General features: G+C 39.6%; 1 protein-coding gene across 2 annotated transcripts in view; it reads left to right on the top strand.

The window, feature by feature from the left end:
* Positions 1-24730, top strand: part of PSMD1 (proteasome 26S subunit, non-ATPase 1) — a 101703-nt gene that overhangs the window by 69543 nt on the left and 7430 nt on the right. For both annotated transcript variants that reach the window (XM_066345345.1, XM_066345344.1), the window contains 5 exons: positions 4011-4127; positions 14346-14448; positions 19810-19979; positions 22756-22848; positions 24290-24376. In XM_066345345.1, coding sequence (XP_066201442.1) covers positions 4011-4127; positions 14346-14448; positions 19810-19979; positions 22756-22848; positions 24290-24376 — 570 coding nt within the window. The remainder of the gene's footprint in view (positions 1-4010; positions 4128-14345; positions 14449-19809; positions 19980-22755; positions 22849-24289; positions 24377-24730) is intronic.

Genomic DNA, 24730 nt, shown 5'->3' on the forward strand with positions numbered 1-24730 from the left:
AATAGGTAATCTGCTATTTGGTAAGCCCTCAAAAGTGACAAGAGATTGGTTGGGCAAGTTGATAATTTGAAAACATAATTCATCATTAGATTCATAAAGAAATGCACTAGTATTGCTACATAACAAGTATTTTTGATTGACAGCAATAACATAATCATCATTTTACCTTTTATAGCACATATGCAGAGGGTCAGCACAGTGTTTGTGTGTGTCTGTGTGAACATGGTATGCTCCCAGTATCTTTACATAGGAGAGAAAGAGTCCATTTCTTATCATCTCTCATTCAAACTAAAATAAAGAAAACCACAGTTACTCATTTATTGATTGATTCCTGGAATTAATTTTTTTGTGTGTGTGTTTATGTATTTTTCTGAAGTGAGAAGTGGGGAAGCAGAGAGACAGACTCCCACATGCACCCAACCAGGATCCACCCGGCATGCCCACTAGGGGGCGATGCTCTGCCCATCTGGGGCGTTGCTCCGTTGCAACCAGAGCCGTTCTAGCACCTGAGGTGGAGGCCATGGAGCCATCCTCAGCGCCCAGGCCAACTTTGCTCCAATGGAGCCTTGGCTGAGGGACGAGAAGAGAGAGACAGAGAAAGGAGTGGGGAAGGTGAAGAAGCAGATGGGTGCTTCTCCTTTGTGCCCTGGCTGGGAATTGAACCTGGGACATGTACACATCGGGCCAACACTCTACCACTGAGCCAACCGGCCAGGGCCTGGAATTAAATTTTTATTTGACTTTTTCCCTGAAAAGAGTATTAGTATTAGATACAGATAACTTTTTCTGATCACATAAAATATAATTGAAGATAGGCTCAAAATAAGGATTTTTGCTATATGCAGCAGAAATTGTGCAAAATATTTATGGGGACAGCCCCTTCGAATATTCTCATTCCGGCTCCTTAACCGGCTCTATTTTTCTTTATAGCACTTATCACCACCTGACATGTTTTTACACCTATTTTATTGATGTATTGTCTTGTCTCCTCTCCACTGAAATACAAAGTCCCTGCGAACAGTATGTTCACTGCTAGAATCTAAAGTCAGACCTGGCACACAGAAGACATTCAGTAAATACTTGTCAAACGAATGACAGAAGAAAGATCCTGTAAGGATTTAATGGTGAAAAGGTTGGACATGGTCTCTCCCCTCAAAGTTTTCTTTTTTTAAGGTTTTCTTTTCTTTTGAGTGAGGAATTCTTCTAAGAGAATCTCTCTCACTTTTATTAGAAATGTCATTGGGTATATAAAATGCAGTTTATAGAAATTGGTCTTCATGTAGTTGGATGTTTTGCTGTTTCCCCCCTCAGGTCTAGATAGACATTTAGGTCAGCCTTATAAGTTAAATGTCAGTTAGACTTCTCTTTCTTTCCAGATTATTCTAAACTTAATACCTTGGACCAAATGTTCTCTGAGACTTGGCATCTGACAAATTAATTCAGTGAAAATAATTTGTTACTCATACTAAGTCTGCTTTATATTGAGTTTGTGTGATCTTCATATCAATACCTATTTGAAGTTGATACTTTATTTTGTTTCTTAAAAACCTGAAACATCTGTTTATTCTAAAATTTACCTGTGATGTTATATCACATATTTCACAGGCCAAGTTAGTGTCTTTTAATCTGTAAGTTGGAAATTTGGTTGTATTTTTATCATATCTACTTCATAAACAATATTGACAATATAAGAGTAATGTTTGAAAAACTTACTCCTCTGCACAGTGTCATTACATTTTTTAGGGAAGTGGGGAAAAAGAAAACACGTATCTGGTATGTGTAATATCTGTTAATAGCTTTGATTTTTAAAAACAAATAAATGCAGTCATGTACCACGTAACAATGTTTGCGTCCCCTGAGATTATAATGGAGTTGAAAAATCCCTATCACCTGGTGATGTTGTAACCATGGTAACATTGGTTAGTGCATATTCCTCATGTTTGTAGGGAAGCTGGTATAAACAAACCTACTGTGCTAGCAGTCATAAAAGTATAGCACATACAATTACAGTAGCAGGCTGTGCCACCTAGGTTTGTGTTTACACAGTGACAAAATCACCTAAATACATGTTTCCCAGAACATACCTCTAGCATTAAATGGTACATGACTATAAATCTACATGTCAAGAAATCTAGCTCAGGCCAGATAGCTTGGTTGGTTGGAGTGTCATCCCCAATACACAGAGGTTGCAGGTTCGACCTCCAGTCAGGGCACATACAGGAACAGATCGATGTTTCTCTTTCTCTCTTTCTCTCTTCCTTCCTTTTCTAATATCAGTAAATAAATTTTTAGAAAAAAAGAGAGAGGAGAGGAGAAATCTAAACTCATTTCCCCCAAAAAAGAATTCAGTTTAGGCCCTGGCCAGGTGGGTCAGTAGATAGAGCCTCATCCTGGTGCGCCAGGTCACAGGTTCAATCCCCGGTCACAGCACATTCAAGACGCAACCAATGAGTGCATAACTAAATAAAACAACTAAGTGGAACGAGTTGATGCTTCTCTCCCTCTCCTCCCCACTCCCAAGTCAATGGGGAAAAAAATTTAATTCAATTTATTCTTCCTTTCCTTTGCCTTGGAACAAAGTATACTTGAGAAGTGATATACTGATTAAGAAATATTTGCCTGACCAGGCAGTGGTACAGTGGATAGAGCATCGACCTAGGACACAGAGGACCTAGGTTTGAAACCCCAAGGTTGCCAAATTGAGCACAGGCTCATCCGGCATCAGCTGGGGCTCACCTTCTTGAGCTCAGGGTCATTGGATTGGCCCAAAGGTCACTGGCTCTGCTGGAGCCCCCTGTCAAGGCACATATGAGAAAGTAATCAATGAACAACTAAGGTGCTACAATGAAAAATTGGTGCTTCTCATCTCTCTCCTGTCCTGTCTGTCCTATCTGTCCCTCTCTGTCTCTCTCACTAAAAAAGATATATACCAGTATATATTTAATAATCTTGTAAACCCTTAGCTCTGTTCTTTCAGGTTTATACCTAAGGATCTTATAAGGGATATTACAAAGTAGCAGCATTGACAGCAGGTGTTAGTTAATGTTGTCCATAGTGTTAGTAGAAGTCACATGAGGCAAAATAGTTCTTAATCAAATACTATGGACAAATCAATGCTGGGAAAAACAAAAGTTCCAGCAGTTTCTTTAATGAAGATTCTTGGCGCTTGTACATCCCTAGGGCTTCTGATATGCTTCTATACATTTGAATCTACAAGAGGAGGTGATATATGCAGGAACTCCCAAACTTACTTAATCAAGGAACCCAGTTTTCATAGTACTGATAATATTCTGAAGAACTTGGTATTGGGGAAATTCTTGAAAACAGTTTGGGAAATCTTATTACGTGTGGTCTTGTCAAGTGTAACCATGAAATCAATTCTAGTCCTATTTGATTTAATTTTTTTTTTTTTTTTTTTTTTTACTATTCTACTAGCAAGTAAAATTTGTTGTTGTTGTGGGAGTTTATCTTTGTTTTTTTGTTTCTTTGTTTAAATACAGCTTTTTAAATTTGGTCTTGTAAAATTACCTTAGACATTACCATACCCTGGTATGTGAAGTAAGTTGGATACTTAATACAGGTCTTGGAGTCACACTGACCTAAATTTGCTCATGTGACTTTGGGCAAATTACTTAATCTTTCTCTCCAGTTTCTTTGTTTATGAAGATTATCTTATGTTGCTATTGTTGTTTTGTTCTTGTTTTATTTTTAGATTAAGAGAATTATATGAAATAGTATATTTAAAATACCTACCACTGTGTTTGGGAAATGACAGGTGCTTAACAAACATTCATCTCATTTTCTCTTTCTTTTTGACCTCTTTACCTCAAGTTTTCAATTATTTTGAAATTTAAAGCATTCTCAGTTCTGAACTATTATATCCAGTTAGTCTTAAATTAACTTGTTACTACAATGTCAGGAAAATATTGACTTAGATTGGCAGTAACTAATTTGAAAACCCAACTATATCAACTTTATTTAACGGTTCTTTTTTTAAAATGTTTTTTTAGGAAGCAATTAATTTGCTAGAACCAATGACCAATGACCCTGTGAACTACGTGAGGCAAGGAGCTCTCATAGCCTCGGCTCTCATCATGATCCAGCAGACTGAAGTCACTTGTCCAAAGGTGAGCAAACAGACAGCTCTCTCTAACAGAGCTGGTTCAGGCCTTTCTGTAATAACTTACCTTCTTTTAAGGACATTTTTACCTCGAATGTGATGAACACTGAACTCATAGGAAGTAAAGAGATAAGAGAATGGGAAAAGTTTTAATACATAATACTCTTTAAATTCATTTTTTTTACAGACTTATGATCACTTTGTTAATTCAACTATATAGCCATATTAAAATTAGAACTCATGCATTGATGAAGTCAGAAAAATCAACTTTAATTTTTGCCTCCTACTGTCCTTTTTAAATTTATTCAGTGGGATAACTTGTTCCTCTGATACAGAGGAACTTGGGTGGTCCGTGACTTTTTTTTTTCTTTCTTTTTTTCTTTTTTTTCTGAAGTTAGCCATGGGAAAGCAGTCTGACAGACTCCCGCTTGTGCCCAACCAAGATCCACCCAGCGTGCCCACCAGGGGGCGATGCTCTGCCCATCTGGGACGTTGCTTCGTTGCAGCTGGAGTTATTCTAGCGCCTGAGGTGCAGGCCGTGGAACCATCCTCAGTGTCCGGGCCAACTTTTGCTCCAATGGAGCCTTGGCTGTGGGAGGGGAAGAGAGATAGAAAGGAGAGGGGAAAGGGTAGAGAAGCAGATGGGCACTTCTCCTGTGTGTCCTGGCCAAGAATTGAACCTGAGACTTCTACACACCAGGCTGATGCTCTACCGCTGAGCCAACCAGCCAGGGCTGGTCCGTGACTTTTTTCATCAATTCTTCTGAGATAATAGAAAGTCCTACAGTCACTGTATAGTATATCGAATCTCAGTGTGGGAGTGAGTACATCCCGATTCTCTGTAAGAATGTCATTGCCCTCTTGAGTGATCTCTTAAGCAGGGTGTCAGATGGCTCTAGAACAGCTTGCTTTCCCTCTTGACCCACATCTGTTCAGAGAAACACTCCTGCATATTTTGCCCTTCGTGTAGGTGGGAGTGTAATAAGCTCTCGGTACAGCTTTGCCTGCTTCTCCCATTGTCTCTCATCCTCTCCCCTCTCTGCCTGCCCCTCTCCCTCTCTGTCTGTCTCTTTCCCTCCCCCTCCTTCTCTTCTCCCCCTTTCTCCTTCTCTGTTAGTGTCTCAGACGATAGCTAATGCCTCTTGCTTTTTGTACCACATGTCAGTGCACAGTGACCACTGATCATACTTAGCTCTCCAGGTGGTCCCTCTGAAACCTGTTTTGTTGAGAAGTGGAAAATGCATAGATCTTATTTACATGTACTGAAAATTACCAAGTCTGATAGACATTAAATACCATATTTCCTCATGTATAAGACACTTTTTGAAGAAAAAAAAAGTACAGTGGTCCCTTGAGATACGAGTTTAATTCATTCTGTAATCGAGCTCGTAAGTCAGTCAACTTGTATATCAAACTGCCGATACTGGACCCATGCACCAGCACGCCAACTAGTGGCAGCTTCCCAAATCACGACTCATATCTCGGAATTTCGCTCAGATCTCGAACAAAAATACGGACCAAGTTGCAGCTCGTATCTTAAAAAAAAAAAAAAAATTTTTTTTGTATGTTGATCTGTTCGTATCTCAAGGCACCTCTGTATTACATAAAGTTATTGAACTCAAGATATTCATCATAAAATTCATACAACTCCTCATCACTGTCAAAACACCCATCCATTAGCTTGTCCTCCTTTGTATCTGATGACGAATCACTGTCTTCATATATTGTGCAAAAACAAGCGAGAAAAAGCAGGAAATGCAAGTAAAAAGATCCACAACCACTGTATAAGACACACCCAGTTTTTAGACCCAATTTTTTTTAAAGTGTATCTTATACATGGGGAAATACAGTAGATGTGATAGCTTTGCAGTCATTTCAGATCTTTTAATTCTTAACACAAATTAGGGCAGTTAACAACCTGTACTAATTCTCCTATATAAGAAATAGTAAAAAAATTGACAACAGAAAAGAAAACATTGGCATGCTGTCTTCTGCCCCATCATGCACGTGTACAGCATCCTCATTTGCAGCCCAGTGGACTGATGTGGGGGGTGAGGTTAGAAGGGAAGATTTCCCAGAACTCATCGATTATTCCTTCTCATTTTATGGAACCTTATTTAATAGATTTCACTTTCTAAATAGTTGTTACCATTTTTTTATCTTTAGTCAGTGCTTCTCTTTGTCAATATTATTTTTAAGACTTCTAAAAATTAGATTATTGCAACGATAGAATCAGTCTTCTCATCCTGTTTTAAGTATCATCTTCTAGTACATAAACATTTTTTTCAAACAGACCATATTTTTTTCTGGGTTTTGTTTTTATTTTTATTTTTTTTTTTTTTACAGAGAAAGTGGTTTATTGATTTTAGAACAAAATAAGATACTCTAGAACACTGTTTAATGAAGAAAATACTTTTAGGACTTTTTTTGTTTTGTTTTGTTTTTTGTATTTTTCTGAAGTTGGAAATGGGGAGGCAGTCAGACAGACTCCCGCATGCGCCTGACCAGGATCCACCCGGCACGCCCACCAGGGGGCGGTGCTCTGCCCATCTTGGGGCATCGCTCTGTTGCAACCAGAGCCATTCTAGCGCCTGAGGCAGAGGCCACAGAGCCATCCTCAGCGCCCAGACCAACTTTGCTCCAATGGAGCCTTGGCTGCGGGAGGGGAAGAGAGAGACAGAGAGGAAGGAGAGGGGGAGGGGTGGAGAAGCAGATGGGCGCTTCTCCTGTGTGCCCGGGACTCCTGCACGCCAGGCCGATGCTCTACCACTGAGCCAACCGGCCAGGGCAGGTGGTTTTTGTTTTTAATATAGCAATTAGACTATATGAGTAGCTTTCGCATCTTTTATTTTTGCTTTTGGATCTTCTGCTGATCTTTATCAGTTGAAGGTTATCCCAGCTGACTAATATCATTAAAGAAGGACATTGAGGCCAGGGAATGCACCTCCTTTAATGGTAATATTGTAGATATTTATTCACTTGGACTTTACATGTCAGTTTCACATTATTTATATTTTGAACAAGATAGTGTTGAACCATCTTCCCATCTCTACAGTAAGATTCCATTGATTTTACAATCATAAGCTCTGCACTAACCAGGGTCCTTTGGAATAGGGGTGGGGGAGGGTAGACTATGCAGTTTGAAAAAGCATTCAACTATTCATTCTAATAAATAAAACTTTTATATTTAGAAAACACTTTTAAAAAACCAGCAGTTTTAATAGTGACTATTATTTAATCATTCTGTGGAATATTTTTGAACTAAATCTTAGCTGACATGAATATATGGATCACTTCCATCTTCAGGTTGTATCAGAATCTTGATTAGAAAGTTACAATACATGTACAGCCAGCAGGCCTTGCCACTAATATAAATCTGAGGAAAGTGATGTGTGTGGCCCCACTGACTACAAAACAAAACTTTATAGGACAGTATAAAAATCAAATGGTCTTTCTGGAAACACTATCCCTTCTGCTCATGAGTTCTTATAGTTCTGTTTCATTGTTTTCTGCTATTAAGCACATTGATAAGAGCTTTGTGGACTATAGTATCTATCATCTCTTTTATTTGATAATTGCTAATAAGATAACACATTTTTTTGGGGTATTATGTAACATTTTGGTAAAAAGAAAATGGCCCGGGTTTGATTCCCAGCCAGGAAGTCCCAGGTTTGATTCCCAGCCAGGGCACATAGGAGAAGCAGCCATCTGCTTCTCCGCCCCCCCCCCCCCCTTCTCTCTGTCTCTCTCTTTCCCTCCGGCAGCCAAGGCTCCATTGGAGTAAAGTTAGCCCAGGTACCGAGGGTGGCTCCATGGCCTCCGCCTCCGGTGCTAGAATGGCTCTTTGCCCCCTAGTGGGCATGCCAGGTGGTTCCCGGTTGGTTGCATGCGGGTGTCTGTCTGTCTGCCTCCCCCTTCTTCTCACTTCGGAAAATATAATTAAAAAAAAAAAAAAAGACTGTTGCCTGACCAGGCGGTGGCGCAGTGGATAGAGCGTCGGACTGGGATGCGGAAGACCCAGGTTCGAGACCCCGAGGTCACCAGCTTCAGCGCGGGCTCATCTGGTTTGAGAAAAAAAAAAAAAAAAAAAGCCCACCAGCATGAACCCAAGGTGGCTGGCTCCTGCAAAGGGTTACTCAGTCTGCTGAAGGCCCGCGGTCAAGGCACATATGAGAAAGCAATCAATGAACAACTAAGGTGTTGCAACACGCAATGAAAAAAAAACAACTAATGATTGATGTCTCTCATCTCTCTCCATTCCTGTCTGTCTGTCCCTGTCTATCCCTCTCTCTGACTCACTCTCTGTCTCTGTAAAAAAAAAAAAAAAAAAAAGACTGTTAACAAGCTTGAAGAGAAGTTCTAAAGGCTATAGAGTCCTAGTTACAAGATTGTAAACCAGTCCATGAAATAAAGTAGAAATGCCTTGAAATCAAAGATCAAGTGTTAATTTCATCAAAACTAGAGCCCATCCTCAGGAATCCAAAAGAGACATTTCTCAGATGTTTTGTGAGATTTACAATGGAAATTTCCAAAGGAAATGTTTTTGTGCAGTCATGATACAGGGCACACCCTTTTACAGAACACCATCTTCACACTGAGCTCTGCCATCGTGGTCTTAGTTAAGTAACTCCAGCACTCCAGCACATCTTTGCTCTTCCTCTGCCAATTTTTTGCTCACTCATTCTCACACAGACCCAGCACGTGCATACGCCCCTGGGTGATTACAGACTCCATTTGGAAAACCCTTAGACCAGAGGCTCAGAGCCACTTAACTAGAATAATGTCCTTTGAGCATTGACTGACTAACTCCTTGGAGCTATTTTCTCTTCAAGAACCAAACTCTACTCTTTATGAAGACTCTGTCTTTTGTTTTTCTTGCTATATGAAATCTGCCTTTAGTGGTTATTTGAACATGTACACGGTAAGTATTATCTATAGAATCAGGTAAAAATATACCGGTGTAAGAGTGGACCTGGTGCCCCTCCTCACCGGTATCATCTGCCTTGAGGTCTGCTGCAGGGAAGCCTCTCCCACCACTGAGAAGGTACCCTTTTTTGACGTAGGATTACATTTGGTCAAGCTTTTAGGTTCTAAAATAATTTTCAGTAGATTAGGCTTTTGTGAGCTACTACAGTAACCTAGAAATATGTCTATGGGGAAATATGTGAGCTTTTATAAGATAAAAGTATAAGCATAGCCTGACCAGTGGTGGCGCAGTGGGTAAAACATCGACCTGGAATGCTGAGGTCGCCAGTTCGAAATCCTGGGCTTGCCTGGTCAAGGAACATATGGGAAGCAATTGCTGTGAGTTGATGCTTCTCCTCTTCTCTTCTCTTCTCTTCTCTTCTCTTCTCTTCTCTCTCTCTCTCTCTCTCTCTCTCCCCCCCTCTCCCTCCTCCTATTTAAAAGTCAGTAAATAAAATTTAAAAAAATTTTAAGCATAAAATTTTTATATTATATAGTGATATTTTACAGCCTAACACATTTGTAAATAGTAATCTTATTACCATACTATTGCCTCCTAGGGACTTGGACTATTAACAGTGTCAGTGGTAATATATAAAAAGGGCTGCAACCAATTAACCATGACCAAATAAAACTAATAAAATTGAGAAGGGAGCTAACAGTATTATTTAGAATATTGATAATGGGGAGATGCTGGCAGTGCTGCAGAACTATCTTGAAGGCAGAATAAAGAATTTAATTTTAGGAGTGTTGAGTCTGCGATGATAGCAGGTCCACTGGACATAAGAGGAGAGAACAGCAAAACAGAACTGAAGAAAGATATTTGGGAACTGGCCACAGAGAAATTGTATAAGTGGGTAGAGCTCTTTATGTACAATTCCAGAGGCCAAAACACTCTGAAAACTAAGAGGTTTGTTTTTAAGGACTCATTTGATTGTAAAACCCGACCTAGTATGAACTCTTTTATAACCTTTATTCTGTTTAGTGTTAGTATTCAAGCGTTTTGCTGCTTCAGAAATATAATTTGATTATGAAGTATTGCCTCTACACTCCACTGTATTACATAATATATAGTGTATGCACCATGTTAGCTTTCCAAATTCTAAGTTCTGAAATGCATCTGGTCTCAAGGATTTCATGGAAGAAATTAGAGGGCAGTAGTTCAGGTAATGAGAGCAGATATAATAGAAGGAGGGGAAAAAATACTCCAAAACTGATCCTTCATGTGCAGCTATAGCTCTGTATTCAGGAAAATAGAAGAAAATGGACAAGTCGCAACCAACCAGGTGATGAGCGCCAGCAGAAATGCTCCAAGAAACCTTATTCCCTTCTCCTCACCTCACTGTTTCTCTGACATCCAAGAGTAGTTCTTTTTCCAGCAGTATCAGGTATAGAATTCAAAACAGGATAAATACTAAAAATGCATTAATTTGGAGCAAGTAGATTTTTAGATAATCAGACCAAACAGAATGCATGGGCCACAGAATTGCCTAAAATTTAATTGTCTCTTTGGTGAGATTATTATAATCCAAAATGGGACATTAATATGATTGTCTCCTACAGATTCTGCTTTGTTTTATGTGGGGACATACTGTTCACAACAGTAAGATTCAGTCAGAAGACCATGACCCTAGCCATGACTACCGTGAGCCTCTGTTCTTGCTGGGAAGCCAGTTGCTCCACCTCTTATTTCCGGTCCACATCTGGGAAAATAGAAGAGTACCCCAGATGACGTCAGAGTTCACTTCCAAATTTTAAGGTGCTACCCTAGCCTACAAAAATAATTCTTTATGAAGAATCATAATCATGAGAATTAAGTTACTGCTACATAAGTAAGAAAATGTGAAGAAAAAAATTTAAATGATTAGCCTGACCTGGGCTGGCGCAGTGAATAAAGCATCAACCTGGAACGCTGAGGTCGCCAATTCGAAACCCCGGGCTTGTCTGGTCAAGGCACATATGGGAGTTGATGCTTCCTGCTCCTCCCCTTCTCTCTCTCTTTCTCTCTCACTCTCTCTCTCTAAAAATGAAGAAACAAAATAAAAAGAATATTCCTGGAATTCCTTAAAAAAAATTAAAAATTTTAAGGCCCTGGCTCAGTGGTAGAGTGTCAGCCTGGCGTGCAGGAGTCCTGGGTTCGATTCCCGGCCAGGGCACACAGGAGAAGCGCCCATCTGCTTCTCCACCCCTCCCCCTCTCCTTCTTCTCTGTCTCTCTCTTCCCCTCCCGCAGCCAAGGCTCCATTGGAGCAAAGTTGGCCCAGGCGCTGAGGATGGCTCCATGGCCTCTGCCTTAGGTGCTAGAATGGCTCTGGTTGCAACAGAGCAACGCCCCAGATGGGCGGAGCATTGCCCCCCTGGTGGGCATGCCGGGTGAATCCCGGTCGGGCGCATGCAGGAGTCTGTCTGACTGCCTCCCTGTTTCCAGCTTCAGAAAGATACAAAAAAAATAAAAAATTAAAAAGAATTTTTTTTAAATGACTCAAAACTAGCTTTTGAAAGTAGTATACTTAGATAAAGCCATTATATATTTGCATTGATTATTTTTAAATTCATCTTTCAGTTTTGCTGGATTTTTTTTATTCTTTGGGGTGCAATTTTAAATTTAAATCTTTCCTTATAATGCACATACAGTGCTATGCCCAGCATTCCTCTTTATAAGTTCTTGAAATATTTATAAACCTTTACAACATAAAATTTCCATCCTATATTAGGAAATGCCAGTGTTCATCTGAAGTAAGTTCAGAATCAAAGAAATTTGACCTGTTGAATCAGAATCAAAGCATCAAAACTTAAGATTTAAAACCATGTTAACATGATAAATTAAATTTTTTAATTAAAAAATAAACTTAAGATTTTTAAAACTACCAGGGTTATTTGTGATAATCTAATCATGCTGGGCTTATACTTGGAAACAGTAAGACCGAGAGAAGTGAGTAGCCCTGGCCAGGCAGCTCCTTAGTCAAAGTTTTGTCCCGCTGTGTCAGGGGCGCAGGTTTCAGCCCAGTCAGGGCACATACAAGAATCAGACACTGAATGCTTAAATGTGTGGAACAGCAAACCAGTTTTTCTCTGTCTCGCTCTCTCCTCTCACCCTTCCTCCTCCTCCCCCTGTCTCTTCCCTCCCCGTCTCTCCCTCTCTCCACTTTCCTCTCTCTGAAAATCAATTTTAAAGAAAACTGACACTGAAAAGTGAGTAGCTTACTAATGCTTCTGTGCTGAGTAGCTAGTTCATTGTTTTTCCATCACATTCTGTTGCAGCCTGTGAATGAAAACAAGAACCGTGCTGAAGGAATCTAGTTTTGTTAGCAGTATTTAGGTTGCACAGACAGTAGGAGGACGGGTGGGATTCTGCCTCTGTATGGTAAGGCAGCCATGCTTAGTGAACGATAAAGTGCCTTTTATACACACATTACGTGTATATAGTACCTTATATAGCCCTTACAGCAGCCACGCAGGGTAGGTGCTATAATGCCCGTAGAGATGAAGAAACAGACTCGGCACGGCTTCTTACAGCAGAGCTATATACAGGCCGGCGCTGTCTGATTGATTCTATAGTACTGTTCACTGCATCACAGTGTGCCTGTCAGGCAGGGCGAATGAAGACAGGAAGAGATTCTGAAAGAATATTTCATACATATAGTGTCACCACATTAAGAAGCTCACATTCAGCATTTTCTGCTTTGGACAGATTTGAGGAGCTCCATGGTGATGTTCTTGCACAAGCAGAACTCTTCCTGATGCCTATAGTTTGAAGTGCACTGGTGGGAAAACAGAGGTGGAAGATGTGGAAGAGGCATGAAATAGTTCCCTTGTTGTCATCCAAACCGTTTTAAAAGAATCACAAATACGTTCAGAACATATTGATATATTTTATAAATATTATTTTCTAATTGTAAAAGTCACATACGGGCCTGACCTGTGGTGGCACAGTGGGATAAAGCATCGACCTGGAAACACTGACTTCACTAGTTCAAAACCCTGGGCTTGCCTGGTCAAGACACATATGGGAGTTGATGCTTCCTGCTCCCCCCCCCCTCTCTTTCTCTCTGTCCCTCTCTCTCTCCTCTCTAAAATGAATAAATAAAAGTAAATAAATAAAAATAAAATTAAAAAGTCACATATGGAGTCCTCAGGTTACGACACAGTTCCGTCCGTTTTTACAACAGTGATGTAACCCAAATTTTGGTGCAAGTTGAAACACATCCTAGTCTAAATCACTTACCTATCCTAACACAGTTGTAAAATTATTATCCAGAACATAAAAACACAACTAAGCTTGGCCTGTGTTGGCGCAGTGGATCAAGCATTGACCTGGAACGCTGAGGTCGCCGGTTCAAAACCCTGGGCTTGCCTGGTTAAGGCACATATGGGAGTTGACGCGTCCTGCTCCTCCCCCCTTCTCTCTCTCTCTTTCTCTCTCTTCTTTAAAATGAATAAATAAAAAAAATTTAAAAAAAACAACTAAGCCACAGAAAAAGGAAAAGGGCATATATATACTGTACTGTACACTGTACTGTAGTAACAGAAAAAATGACAAAAAATGAGTAAGTTGAAACATCTCAATTTTTTTTTATGGGAGTAAGCATCATAAACACGAAATGTCCTATGTTGAGACTGTCGTAACTTGAGGAATTCCTGTATATTAATTTTAGAAAATGCAGGAAAGAATAAAGAAGCAAACAGATTACTAGTAATCCCATTCTAAATTAGCACATGTTTGATTTTAGTGTGTTCCTTTTAACAAGAGTAATTATTGTGACATGTTCTCAAAAAAGTAATGTGTGTGCATAATGCCTCTGTATATGTGAATACACTTGAATCCCAAGTCTACCTCGCCCAACTTCACTGAAGGGAAGTTTACTTTAAAGTGGACCTGAAGGGCCGTGCCCGTGAAGAAATCTGTAAGACTGGCAGTCAGCAGAACAGCTGGGATTCCCAGTGTGATGGAAGCCGTCCTGCTCCCGTGAACTGTTAAAGCTGCTAACAGTGATGCCACGTGAGCGTGGACTCAGCATTCCTGTGAGCCTGAGTCCTTCCCTGTGGCGTGAAGGATGAAAACAGAACGAGTGCTCCCTCACCAGAAAAGTCATAGGCCACGATTTCAACCGTGGAACTCGGTGGCCTTCAAATATGGTCCATATCCCTCTTCGAATGTTTAAAATTCAGAACTCAAGTTTTGTCACCAATTGAGCAACCTATTTCCCTGCTCTGAAATGCCACAGCAAGTAAATTAATTACAATTTTGTTTTCTTGTTTAGGTGAATCAGTTCAGACAACTGTATTCCAAAGTCATCAATGATAAACATGATGATGTCATGGCCAAGTTTGGCGCTATTCTGGCCCAGGGAATATTAGATGCAGGTAAATGTTTTTCAGTCTTCCAGATTTATTTATCTGTTTACACTAAGTCTAATAAAATAACTGTATCATGTGGTAAAAATTTAGTCTAGGCTAAATTATTCCTGGAGAAAATTTGGAGCCTACAAGTGCATAGAAATAATTTAGAAGAGTCCATACTATGAAAGTTTGAGTCTCAGTTCCTTCACTGTACTAGCTGTAGAACTTGAGAAGTTATTTCCCTGTCTCTATTTCTATTTTCTTGCTTTGTAAGTAAGGTATTGTGAAAATTGTAAAGTATCTTGTGCTATTGTGAGAATTAAAAATAAAGCAGTTAGAATAGCCTCTGTCACCAAGTCAAGTGCTCAATGAGTGTTGGCTCATTTTTGTTTCCATTTGTCTTAGTTTATTCAGTTTTAAACAAGTTGACATTGAAATTTTTTTGAGGAAAAAAATAAGGTTTTAAACAAATTCTAGCAACCAAAATAATCTAAAAGAAGACACATGGGATATTTGCATAATTAACACAGAGCACACTATGCTATCTGGCTCCTGAATTCATACTCTTCACTGCTACAGTATGGTTTATTTCTAAACCAAGGTAAGATGGTGGGCTTATACTGCCTTGGACTTGGGGTTCATTTGACATATTGTTTAACTGTTTTTACTGGCAACATCTAAATAGGGCATAAGAGAACAAGCATACCTATTTCATTGTACAAGTATGTGATTCCATTTCTTACTATACCTTAGCTATGTAGAAGATAATTTTTTTATTAATCTTTGCTGATTTGAAAGATGAATAGTACTCAAGGTTTTCATAGTAGTTCTGTTATGAAATAAACATTTTCTCAATTTTTTTAGCCATTTGTATTTCTTTAATAAAAGCACAGTAGCTGTATTTATGACATTCTTGTCTTGGTCAGCTAGAAATGTCCGTGTATTTATACTGAAGGAAGTCAGGAAAATAAATTTTTCTTAAAGGTTTTTGTTAAGTCTTTTCAGGTTTTCTACTTGCTGAGTGTTTTTTTTTTACTATGTCAAGGTTTTCATTGTCCTTGTTTTATAATTTTGATAATCTCCTTTATATGGTTTTTTTTCATCTCTGTTGCTTTCTATTTTGGTTTATCTTTTTATTGATTAGGTTTGCTAGAGGTTGGTGTTTTTTTTACATACTGATGCTACTCTTTTATTCTCTAAATTATTTTTGCTTAAACATTTTATTTGCTTTTTCTTTCTTAGGACATTGGTTCTCTTTTCTACGTTTTTGAGGCAGGTATTCCTTTTTAATTCATATCTAGTGAGGGGTTTTTGTCCTGCTTTGTTTTAATTTTCCAAGAAGTTGAGAATTTTCTGCTTAAATTTTAGTGTTAGGTACAATTTGTTTTTCTCTTTTTTTAATTTAAAGACAGTTTCTTGCAGCTGAATATAAATAAGGAAAATACTCCATAGATAATTTAAAGTAAGCCTTTTCCGGTCTCGGTGGTGTTAATTCTCTCTCATGTATGTATAAACAATAGACGTTGATGTACCATGTTTCTCCCTCCTCATTCTTCTTCACCTCCAGTATTCTTATATTATGTTTACCTTGTCATGGCTTACAACATTTACATCCTCTCGTGAAATCATAGTTTTCACATTTTAGTCTTAGTTTTATTTTTAAATGGATTCAGTACTCACAAGTTTGTTTGTGTTTGTGTGTGTGTGTGTGACAGAGACAGAGACAGAGAGAGGGACAGGAAGGAAGAGAGATGAGAAGCATCAATTCTTCATTGCAGAACCTTAGTTGTTTGCTGATTGCTTTCTTATATGTGCCTTGACCCTGGGTGGCTACAGCAGAGTAAGTGACCCCTTGCTCAAGCCAGCGACCATGGGGTCATGTCTATGATCCCACGCTCAAGCCAGCAACCCTGAGCTCAAGCTGGTGAGTCTGTGCTCAAGCCAGGGTCCTCAGGGTTTCAAACTTGGGTCCTCTGTGTCTTAAGTCCAACACTCACTCAGTCCACTGTGCCACCACCTGGTCAACCTCACCACTATTTTTTTTATTGCTGCTTCTTTTTCCTGGATATCTGTCCTAAGACTTCATGTTTAATTGGCTGGATTTTATCAGTCCCAGGTTATAGTACATTTGGCTTCACTGTACATGGGTTGTTTTGTTGTGTTTTGTGACAGACAGAGAGAGGGACTGATAGGTATAGACAGACAGGAAGGGAGAAAGGTGAGAAGCATCAGTTCTTTGTTGTGGCTCCTTAGCTGTTCATTGATTGCTTTCTCATATGTACCTTGACTGGGGGCTCCAGCAGAGTGAGTGATACCTTGCTCAAGCCAGTGACCTTGGGCTTCAAGCCAGTGACCTTTGGGCTCAAGCCAGCAACCATGGGTTGATGTCTGTGATCCCACGCTCAAGCCAGTGACCCCGCACTCAAGCTGGTAAGCCCGTGCGCAAACTGGATGAGCCCACACTCAAGCCAGCAACCTGGGTTTCAAACCTGGGTCCTCCACGTCCCAATCTGATGTTCTATCCACTGCACTACTGCCTGGGCAGGCTCTACATGGGTTTTGACAAATGCATAATGACATGTACCCACCATTGCACTAGCATATAGAGTAGTTTCGCTGCCCTAAAAATTCTGTCTACTTTCTCATTCCTTCCTCCCTCCCTCCTTCGTTTCTCCCATCCCTCCTTTCTATCTTCCCTCCTTCCCCTCAGTCCCCTGGCACCACATTCTTTTTACTGTTTTTATAGCTTTAGTTTTTTCTTTTCCAAAATGTTATATAATTGGAATCATATAGTCTGTAGCCTTTTCAGATTGGCTGTTTGTAATAATCAGTAAATAAGAGTTAGGAGTAACATTTTACTATTCCACAGCCTTTTTTTTTTTTTTTTGCTTCTAGCTGCCACTTTTTGAAGTTTGCAGATTTAGACTCTAACCCTTTACTTGTTCACTTAGTAAACTACAGTTTTTGCTGGTTTTTACTGAATTAGTTTTCGTTAGGGTTGGAGGAGGACCATTCTGTGCTTCAGCTTTCTTCAGTCTTCACAGGAAGTCCCCTCTCCGCTCTCCCCTCCTTCCCTCCTTCAGCCCCCTCCTGCCACCTTTTACCGAGTGTCTGTTGGGTTTGTCGTGCTCCAATCAAGTTGATGCTTCCAGTGTTTCTCTTTTTATTTATAATGGATTTGCCTTTGGTATTTTAGTGTTTAGTACTTAAAAATCTGTATTGTCATGTGCACCACTATAAGCATAAAGTAATTCTCACCACTTCTTACTTTGTTACTACCCTATCCTACCCTACCCTACAAAAGTGTTGCAGCTGCCCGAGAGAAAACCGTGTCCTGCGTCTTCTCTCGGAAGTTGGCGGTCGTGGGGGCAGTCTGCAGAGGACAGCTTCAGAGGAACGGAGTTCCTTGAACTTACTTGAAGTTACTTGAACTCATTCAATGATATGGTCTTTTCAGGGAGAAAAGCTGAAGATTAGGTTTATGATTGAAGTTTGTAAAACTGAGTAAATCTCAGACTGTTAGCACAAGAGGATAGTTTAGTTTCTAAGTCGGAAGAAAAGGGAATTTAGCCTCAAAACTTCGATCCGCTATCACATTCTCTGCGAAGCTGTCTCCCTCCTCTGTCCTACCCAGCTTTACCCTGGTTAGGCGTCATGCTTAGCTGTGCGCCCAGTAGCACCCAGGTTTATTACATCTTTCTGATACTTTGAATGCTATATTTTAATTACTCTAGTTATCTGTCTTTTCCTATATACTGGAGGCTTCTTGGGATCTTTTTTGCACTTTGTTCAGAATTCTCAGTATATAGTAAAGATTTAGTGAATGTGGGGGTTAGTAGGGAACAGTACAGCAGATACTAAATATATATAAATCATTCCTGTTGGAAATACAAAGTTAAAGTATACCTGATTTTTTTCCAGATAAAATCTTAAATATCTGGTAGTGGAATATTAAGAAAATCTGGATTATTTGGTTGAAAAGAACCCTGACTCTTATAAAAACTAAATGCTTTTTGGTTTAGCAAAGTTAGTACTCACTCACTAACTCCAAGCAAAATGTGAAGGCAAATGTGAGATACTGAGGTTAAGAGAAATAAAATGTGGGCAATAGAGATCATTTGAACCCGGAGTTCAAATTAGGATGTGACTGAGCACAGATAGTCTCGTTTTTATAGACTATGTTATATAAACCAAAAGACTTGTGTCTCAGAGTGCTGGGGCTCAGCACTAGTACTGAGAGCAGCATATAAACCAGGGGCTGCAGCACAGCACTTATGGGCCACATCTAACTTCAACACGTTTTGTTTTGTCTGCCTAGCAAAGTTTACAAAATTTTGGATAAAATCCAGATCCAAGTCTATTTTTAAAAACAAACTTACTTAGTGACCCTAGATCTACATCCCTAGTAACATGTCTCTTTGAATAGGACCTGAACTTTCCAGTTTGCTGCAATCCCCATGGCTTCTAGCCCAAGTTTTCTCATTTGCTTACCTGACTGGTTCCTGAACGCATTCAAGTCTGCAGCACCTAAGAGCTTCCTAGAATCTCTGTCTCACAAAGACCCAGTAAAGATCCAGCTGTCTGACTGATGCTTGGCTCTTAGCTCTTGTTCGCTGGCTTGCAAACTTTCTCTGCACTCCCTCGAGGGAAGGTCTATACGTGGCAGTAGTTAGCTGAACAGGCCAGGTTCCAAGCCACATAGCCTCCCAACAGCCCAGCTTTTCTGATTAACTAGCAGTAGCTCTGATTTCATTTTTGTATTTATTGTGCTTTCTCAAAAAATTTTTTCAGTTGAATTAAGAATTGGAGATTAAAATTTTTCTTTGGTTAGTAGTAGTGCTGTAGTTCAAGTGCTCAAGTTCAAACCCTCATTGTGCCAATGGGGACAAAAGATGTTTAGAGGGAAAGTGACTTGTCCATGTCACAAAGCTAGTTAATATTGGAACTGCCTGTATTTAGATGCAATTAAGGCAGGAAAAGTAAAATTAGGCAAATAGTATCTACCTCTCACCTCTTTGCTATTGTTTACAAATATGATGTGTATTAAAATTTTATCTTTTATTAGTTCATTAAAAGCCAATATATAATAAAGATTAATATTTAATTTAGCCTACATTTTTGGTGTCCTCAGGCTTAGATTTTTGAAAACACCTACCTCTATAGGGAGAAGGTCTGCATTTACCCTGAGTCCATCCAGTTAAAATACAGCATCTCCAGTTCTGGCGACCCCAGATAGCTCACTGGCTAACTAGTTCCAGCAACTCCAGATTAGATGTTATGAACTGTACTTTTTAAGTAAGCACCAAATGCTTCCCTAGTGCACTACTAAAAACTCTTTATTAATGCCCTACTGGATTCATGGTCATGGTTTCTCTCTTTCTACAGGTGGTCATAATGTCACAATCTCCTTGCAGTCCAGGACGGGGCACACCCATATGCCTTCTGTGGTTGGCGTCCTTGTCTTTACCCAGTTCTGGTTCTGGTTCCCTCTTTCTCACTTTCTGTCATTGGCTTATACTCCCACCTGTGTCATCGGCCTTAACAAGGACTTAAAGGTGAGTTTGTGAGACCTCAGTTTTCTTCTGAGATACACTGTGAGACCTCAGTGTATCTTCTTCACCACATTCTGTTCACCATTCATTTGCTCATGAGTATTTCCATGAAATTTTAAAGATGAGTTAGCATTCCATCAAGAAAGTATTTCCCCGTCAAATTAAGTTATCACCTTATTGAGTGGAATATATTGGTGGAAGTTTTGAAAAGTCAGGTCTTGGAGGTAAGGGCAATCTGGTTGTGACATCTGTCACCGCATTGATTGCCAGGGTTGAAAATCAAGTCTTCTTACTAACATTATAACCTTAGATAAATCAGTTGAGAGGGAATGGTAAGAAAAAGAACAAAATATAAAAATATGAAAAGGCTTTGTAGATTACGCTGATGAACTTTATTTAATACTGAGAGTCTGGGAGCTGTTGAGGGAATTCATGCAGATAAATACACTGCTCACAAAAAGTAGGGGATATTTCAAAAAGGAATATGAAGCTATACAATATCCCCTAATTTTTGTGAGCAGTGTATATGACGACATTTACAGTCTAGAAACATCATTTTGGTATCAATGGAAATCCATTACAAAGCTATTGCAATAATCTGGGTAAGGAAGAAAGAGGACCTAAACTAAATCTCTTCAAAGATTTTATTTATTGATTTTACAGAGACATGGGGGTAGGGGATAGCAAGGAGTGTCAGCTCATAGTTGCTTCACTTTGGCTGCTCACTGCTTGCTTGTTGCTTATTGTGTGTGCCTTGACCGGGCAAGCCTGGGTGTCAGGCTGGCAGCCTCAGTGTTCAGGCTGATGCTCTGCCCACTGCCCCACCACAGGTCAGGCAGCTGCAACTAAATCTTAACAAGGAATGAAGGTTTGAGACAAGGACATATTTCAGAGTTACTTGATGCTGGATTATTTGATGGAGGAAAGCATTATTGTTAAAGGGAAAAACATCCCTTTGGTAATGGCAGAAAACAAAACCACCAGTAAGTACGGACCCAGGGAATCTGACAGAAACTGGTCACTTTAGTCAAGAACTTTAACATCCCCTGTTAACATACTATCCTGTATTTTTTGTTGTTGTTGTTTTGTTTTGTTTTTTGGGGTGTTTTTTTTTTGTTTTTACTGGGGCTAGTGCTTAGGTCTTCCTCAGTCCTGTGGCTCTTCCATCACCTTCTTGCTCTTCTACCTCAGAGGCCTCTTTCACCTTTAAATAGCTCACATCTGGACATCACTGTTGTTAAAATGTTAAGTTTTCAGAGTGGGAAAATTTTAGGCAAAAAAAAAAAAAAAAGACTGATCAAGATTATTTTATTGAATTGATTTTTATTTTCAGTATAGCTGTTCAGCAAATTATCCTTTAAGTGTTTCAGTATTAAACTACTCACATGTACCCTGGCTGGGTAGCTTAGTAGGTTAGAGTGTCGTTCCAATACGCCAAGGTTGTGGGCTCAATCTCCAGTCAGGGCACATTTAAGAATCAACCATTGAATGTATAAATAAGTAGAATAACAAATCAATATTTCTCTCTCTTTCTCTCTCCCCCTCCTTCCTTCATTCCCTCCCTTTCTTCTTTCCTCTAAAATCAATCAATTTATAGAATTTTTACTGTATTTTTTTTAATGTTCATTGATTTTAAGGGAGAGAGAGTGAGAGACAGGAACATCGATCTGTTCCTGTATGTGCCCTGACCGGGGATGAAACTGGCAACCTCTGCGCTTTGGGAAGATGCTCTAGGCCAACTGAAGTGTCCGGCCAGGGCAATAAATAAAATTTTAAAAAATTCTTTTAGAAAAATAAATAAATAAACTACTCATGTATAAATATTGACCAGTTTTAGTTCTCAAAATGAGAATCTTTTGGTTTCCTAATCCCTAACCATGAACATTTTGGTTGAACATCTAGTAGACTCTCTAAGGACCTTTTCCTCTGGCCCACAACTTTACGATGCTCCATTCTTTGCCGTGAAAGTGGGATGGAAAGACAGGATCTCTGTGCTGTGCTGGTATATATGTGCTTATGACCATTCTTTATTGATGCAAACTGGGTCAAGAGAAAAATTCAGATTAGGGAACTTGAACCCTGGTAAGTGATGTGATGCTGACTCTTCCTTTAGGCGTATGTTAGATTCTTGTAAGGTGTGATTATATGATGTGGAAGCTGTATCCAGACTGACACAGGTTGTTAGAGTGGCACAAGGAGGGATGTGCCCGTGAGGTCTGCAGGCTAGACAGTACTCTACAAAAGAGCGACAGTTGATCTGCTCACACCAGAAGTGGGCCTTCACCTACTGAGCGGAGTGCGTGGTCAGGAAAGGGGAGGGAAAGGGTGCCTCTTCAGAGGCACAGAGCTTTGACGAGTACAGGGAACTATGGGGAGTTCTACAAAGCCCTCGAAACTAACTCACTGAAAGAAAACAGATGCCTTTAGGAGAGGAATTGATAACATAATTAACACTGTAATTGAGGTCTGACCTGTGGTGGCGCAGTGGATACAGCGTGGACCTGGAACTCTGAGGTTGCCGGTTCAAAACCCTGGGCTTGCCTGGTCAAGGCACATATGGGAGTTGATGCTTCCTGCTCCTCCCCCCTTTCTAGTTATCTCTCCCCCCTCTCTAAAAATGAATAAATAAAAACCTTAAAAAAATAGCGCTGTAATTGAAAATTTAACCTGAATTGAAACTTCTAACATTCCTTTGCATTTGTATGCTTATTAAGAGCATGTAATACTTAAATCTTGATTTTGATTATTTTAATGGAGGGAAATTGTTTTATTTCTTTAGATGCCAAAAGTTCAGTATAAATCAAATTGTAAACCATCCACATTTGCCTATCCTGCCCCTCTGGAAGTACCAAAAGAAAAAGAAAAGGAAAAGGTAGGTTCTTTGTTCCTCGGAACAATATTTGTACTTATACATATATAAGGGCTACTTAGTGTTTTACTGGGGTTTGTTTTAAATATTTTATATTTTAAGTTAGATATTTTTAAAGTAATACTTCTTTCGGTAAAATATAACATTGCACAAGACTATCAAGTAAAAGCCTTTTTCTCTTCTGTTTCAGGAATCACAATTTGTGAATTCCTCCAAGTGTTTTCGCTGTATAGATCAATACTTTCTTACTACAAATAGAATTAATTATCTATATACTGTTCTGCTTCTTATCATTTTCATTTAAACAGTTTATCGCTAAAACTTAAGCGTATATGGATCTTGTGTTTCCCCGAGCTGCAGAGCTGTCTCTTTATGTACGTGTACACCGTTGTTTGTCTTACCAGTTCCTTATCCAGTAGACATTGAAGGTTATTTCTAGTTTATCACTGTTACAAATGAAGCTGGAACCAAGAGTCTTTTATACATGAATATTTATACAAGTATATCTATAGGTTAGGATCTTAGAAGTGGAATTGCTTGACCAAAAGTAATATACATTATTTATTTCTATAGGTATTAACTAAACTTCCTTTCAAAATGGATATTATATGGATATAACTAGTTTGTACTCCTACCAACAGTGTATAAGGACACTCACTGATATGTGTTAAACTATGGTGAATTAGCTACACTTGCCCCTAAAGTTTTCTCAATAAAATTACCCTTCCTGATACCTTATATTTAGAAAACTGGTTCTTTCTCTCAAGATAATGCTTCATAGTAGCCATCTATTGATTATTTGCTGTAAATTTTTGTGTACATAGGGATAATTATATATAATTGACCTAATTTGAGGGTAGTGGGTGTAATGAATAATATTGTTTAATGCCAACATCTTGTTTCATCAGCTAGGTTCCAGACTGTGCCCTTTGGGTCTGAAGCAAAGTCAGTTTAAACCGATACTGTGCAGCCGTTCACAGTCCTGGCTGCACCTTTGATTTCACTGAGACCCATCAAGGAGCATAATTCCAGGCTGATCGCTTGCCCACTGGATATTACCAATGTAGCGCTAGTGCAGGGAGAGTTATCTTTACAGCGAGGTTGGGGGGAATGTGTGCTTTCCCTGTAAAGTAATAAAGGGTACAGCACCCATATCTCTATCTCAGAAAATCCACATCCAAGGTGAGCTGCAGATCAAATGAATAAATAAATAGAGTTATATTGGGCACAAACCTCTAGGAACTAAATTCACCTGATGACCATAGTAGCAATTATGTGCATAAATGTCCTGCGTGCTTTTTCCATTTATTCTTCAATTATTTTGTTCTTTATGATACTTACTGCCAGGAAACAGAATAGTATTGTAGGGCTGAGTTCTCTTTGGAGTTTTACATTTGTATGTAGATAAGGGGTCACAATGATTAATCCTTTTCACTTCCTCTAGGTTTCCACGGCTGTGTTATCTATTACTGCCAAGGCTAAAAAGAAGGAAAAAGAAAAAGAAAAAAAAGAGGAGGAGAAAATGGAAGTGGTAGGTATAACTTGGTGGTCACATGAGTTGATTTATCTGTCTCTGTATGGTCTAGATCAGGGGTCCCCAAATTTTTTACACAGGGGGCCAGTTCACTGTCCCTCAGACCGTTGGAGGGCCGGACTATAAAAAAAAAAACTAGGGCCCTGGCCGGTTGTCTCAGCAGTAGAGCGTCAGCCTGGCGTGAGGGGGACCCAGGTTCAATTCCCGGCCAGGGCACATAGGAGAAGCGCCCATTTGCTTTTCCACCCCCCACCCCCTCCTTCCTCTCTGTCTCTCTCTTCCCCTCCCGCAGCCAAGGCTCCATTGGAGCAAAGATGGCCCGGGCACTGAGCCATCTTTGGCCTCTGCCCC

This window comes from Saccopteryx leptura, chromosome 7 (assembly GCF_036850995.1).
Source record: "Saccopteryx leptura isolate mSacLep1 chromosome 7, mSacLep1_pri_phased_curated, whole genome shotgun sequence".
NCBI lineage: Eukaryota > Metazoa > Chordata > Mammalia > Chiroptera > Emballonuridae > Saccopteryx > Saccopteryx leptura.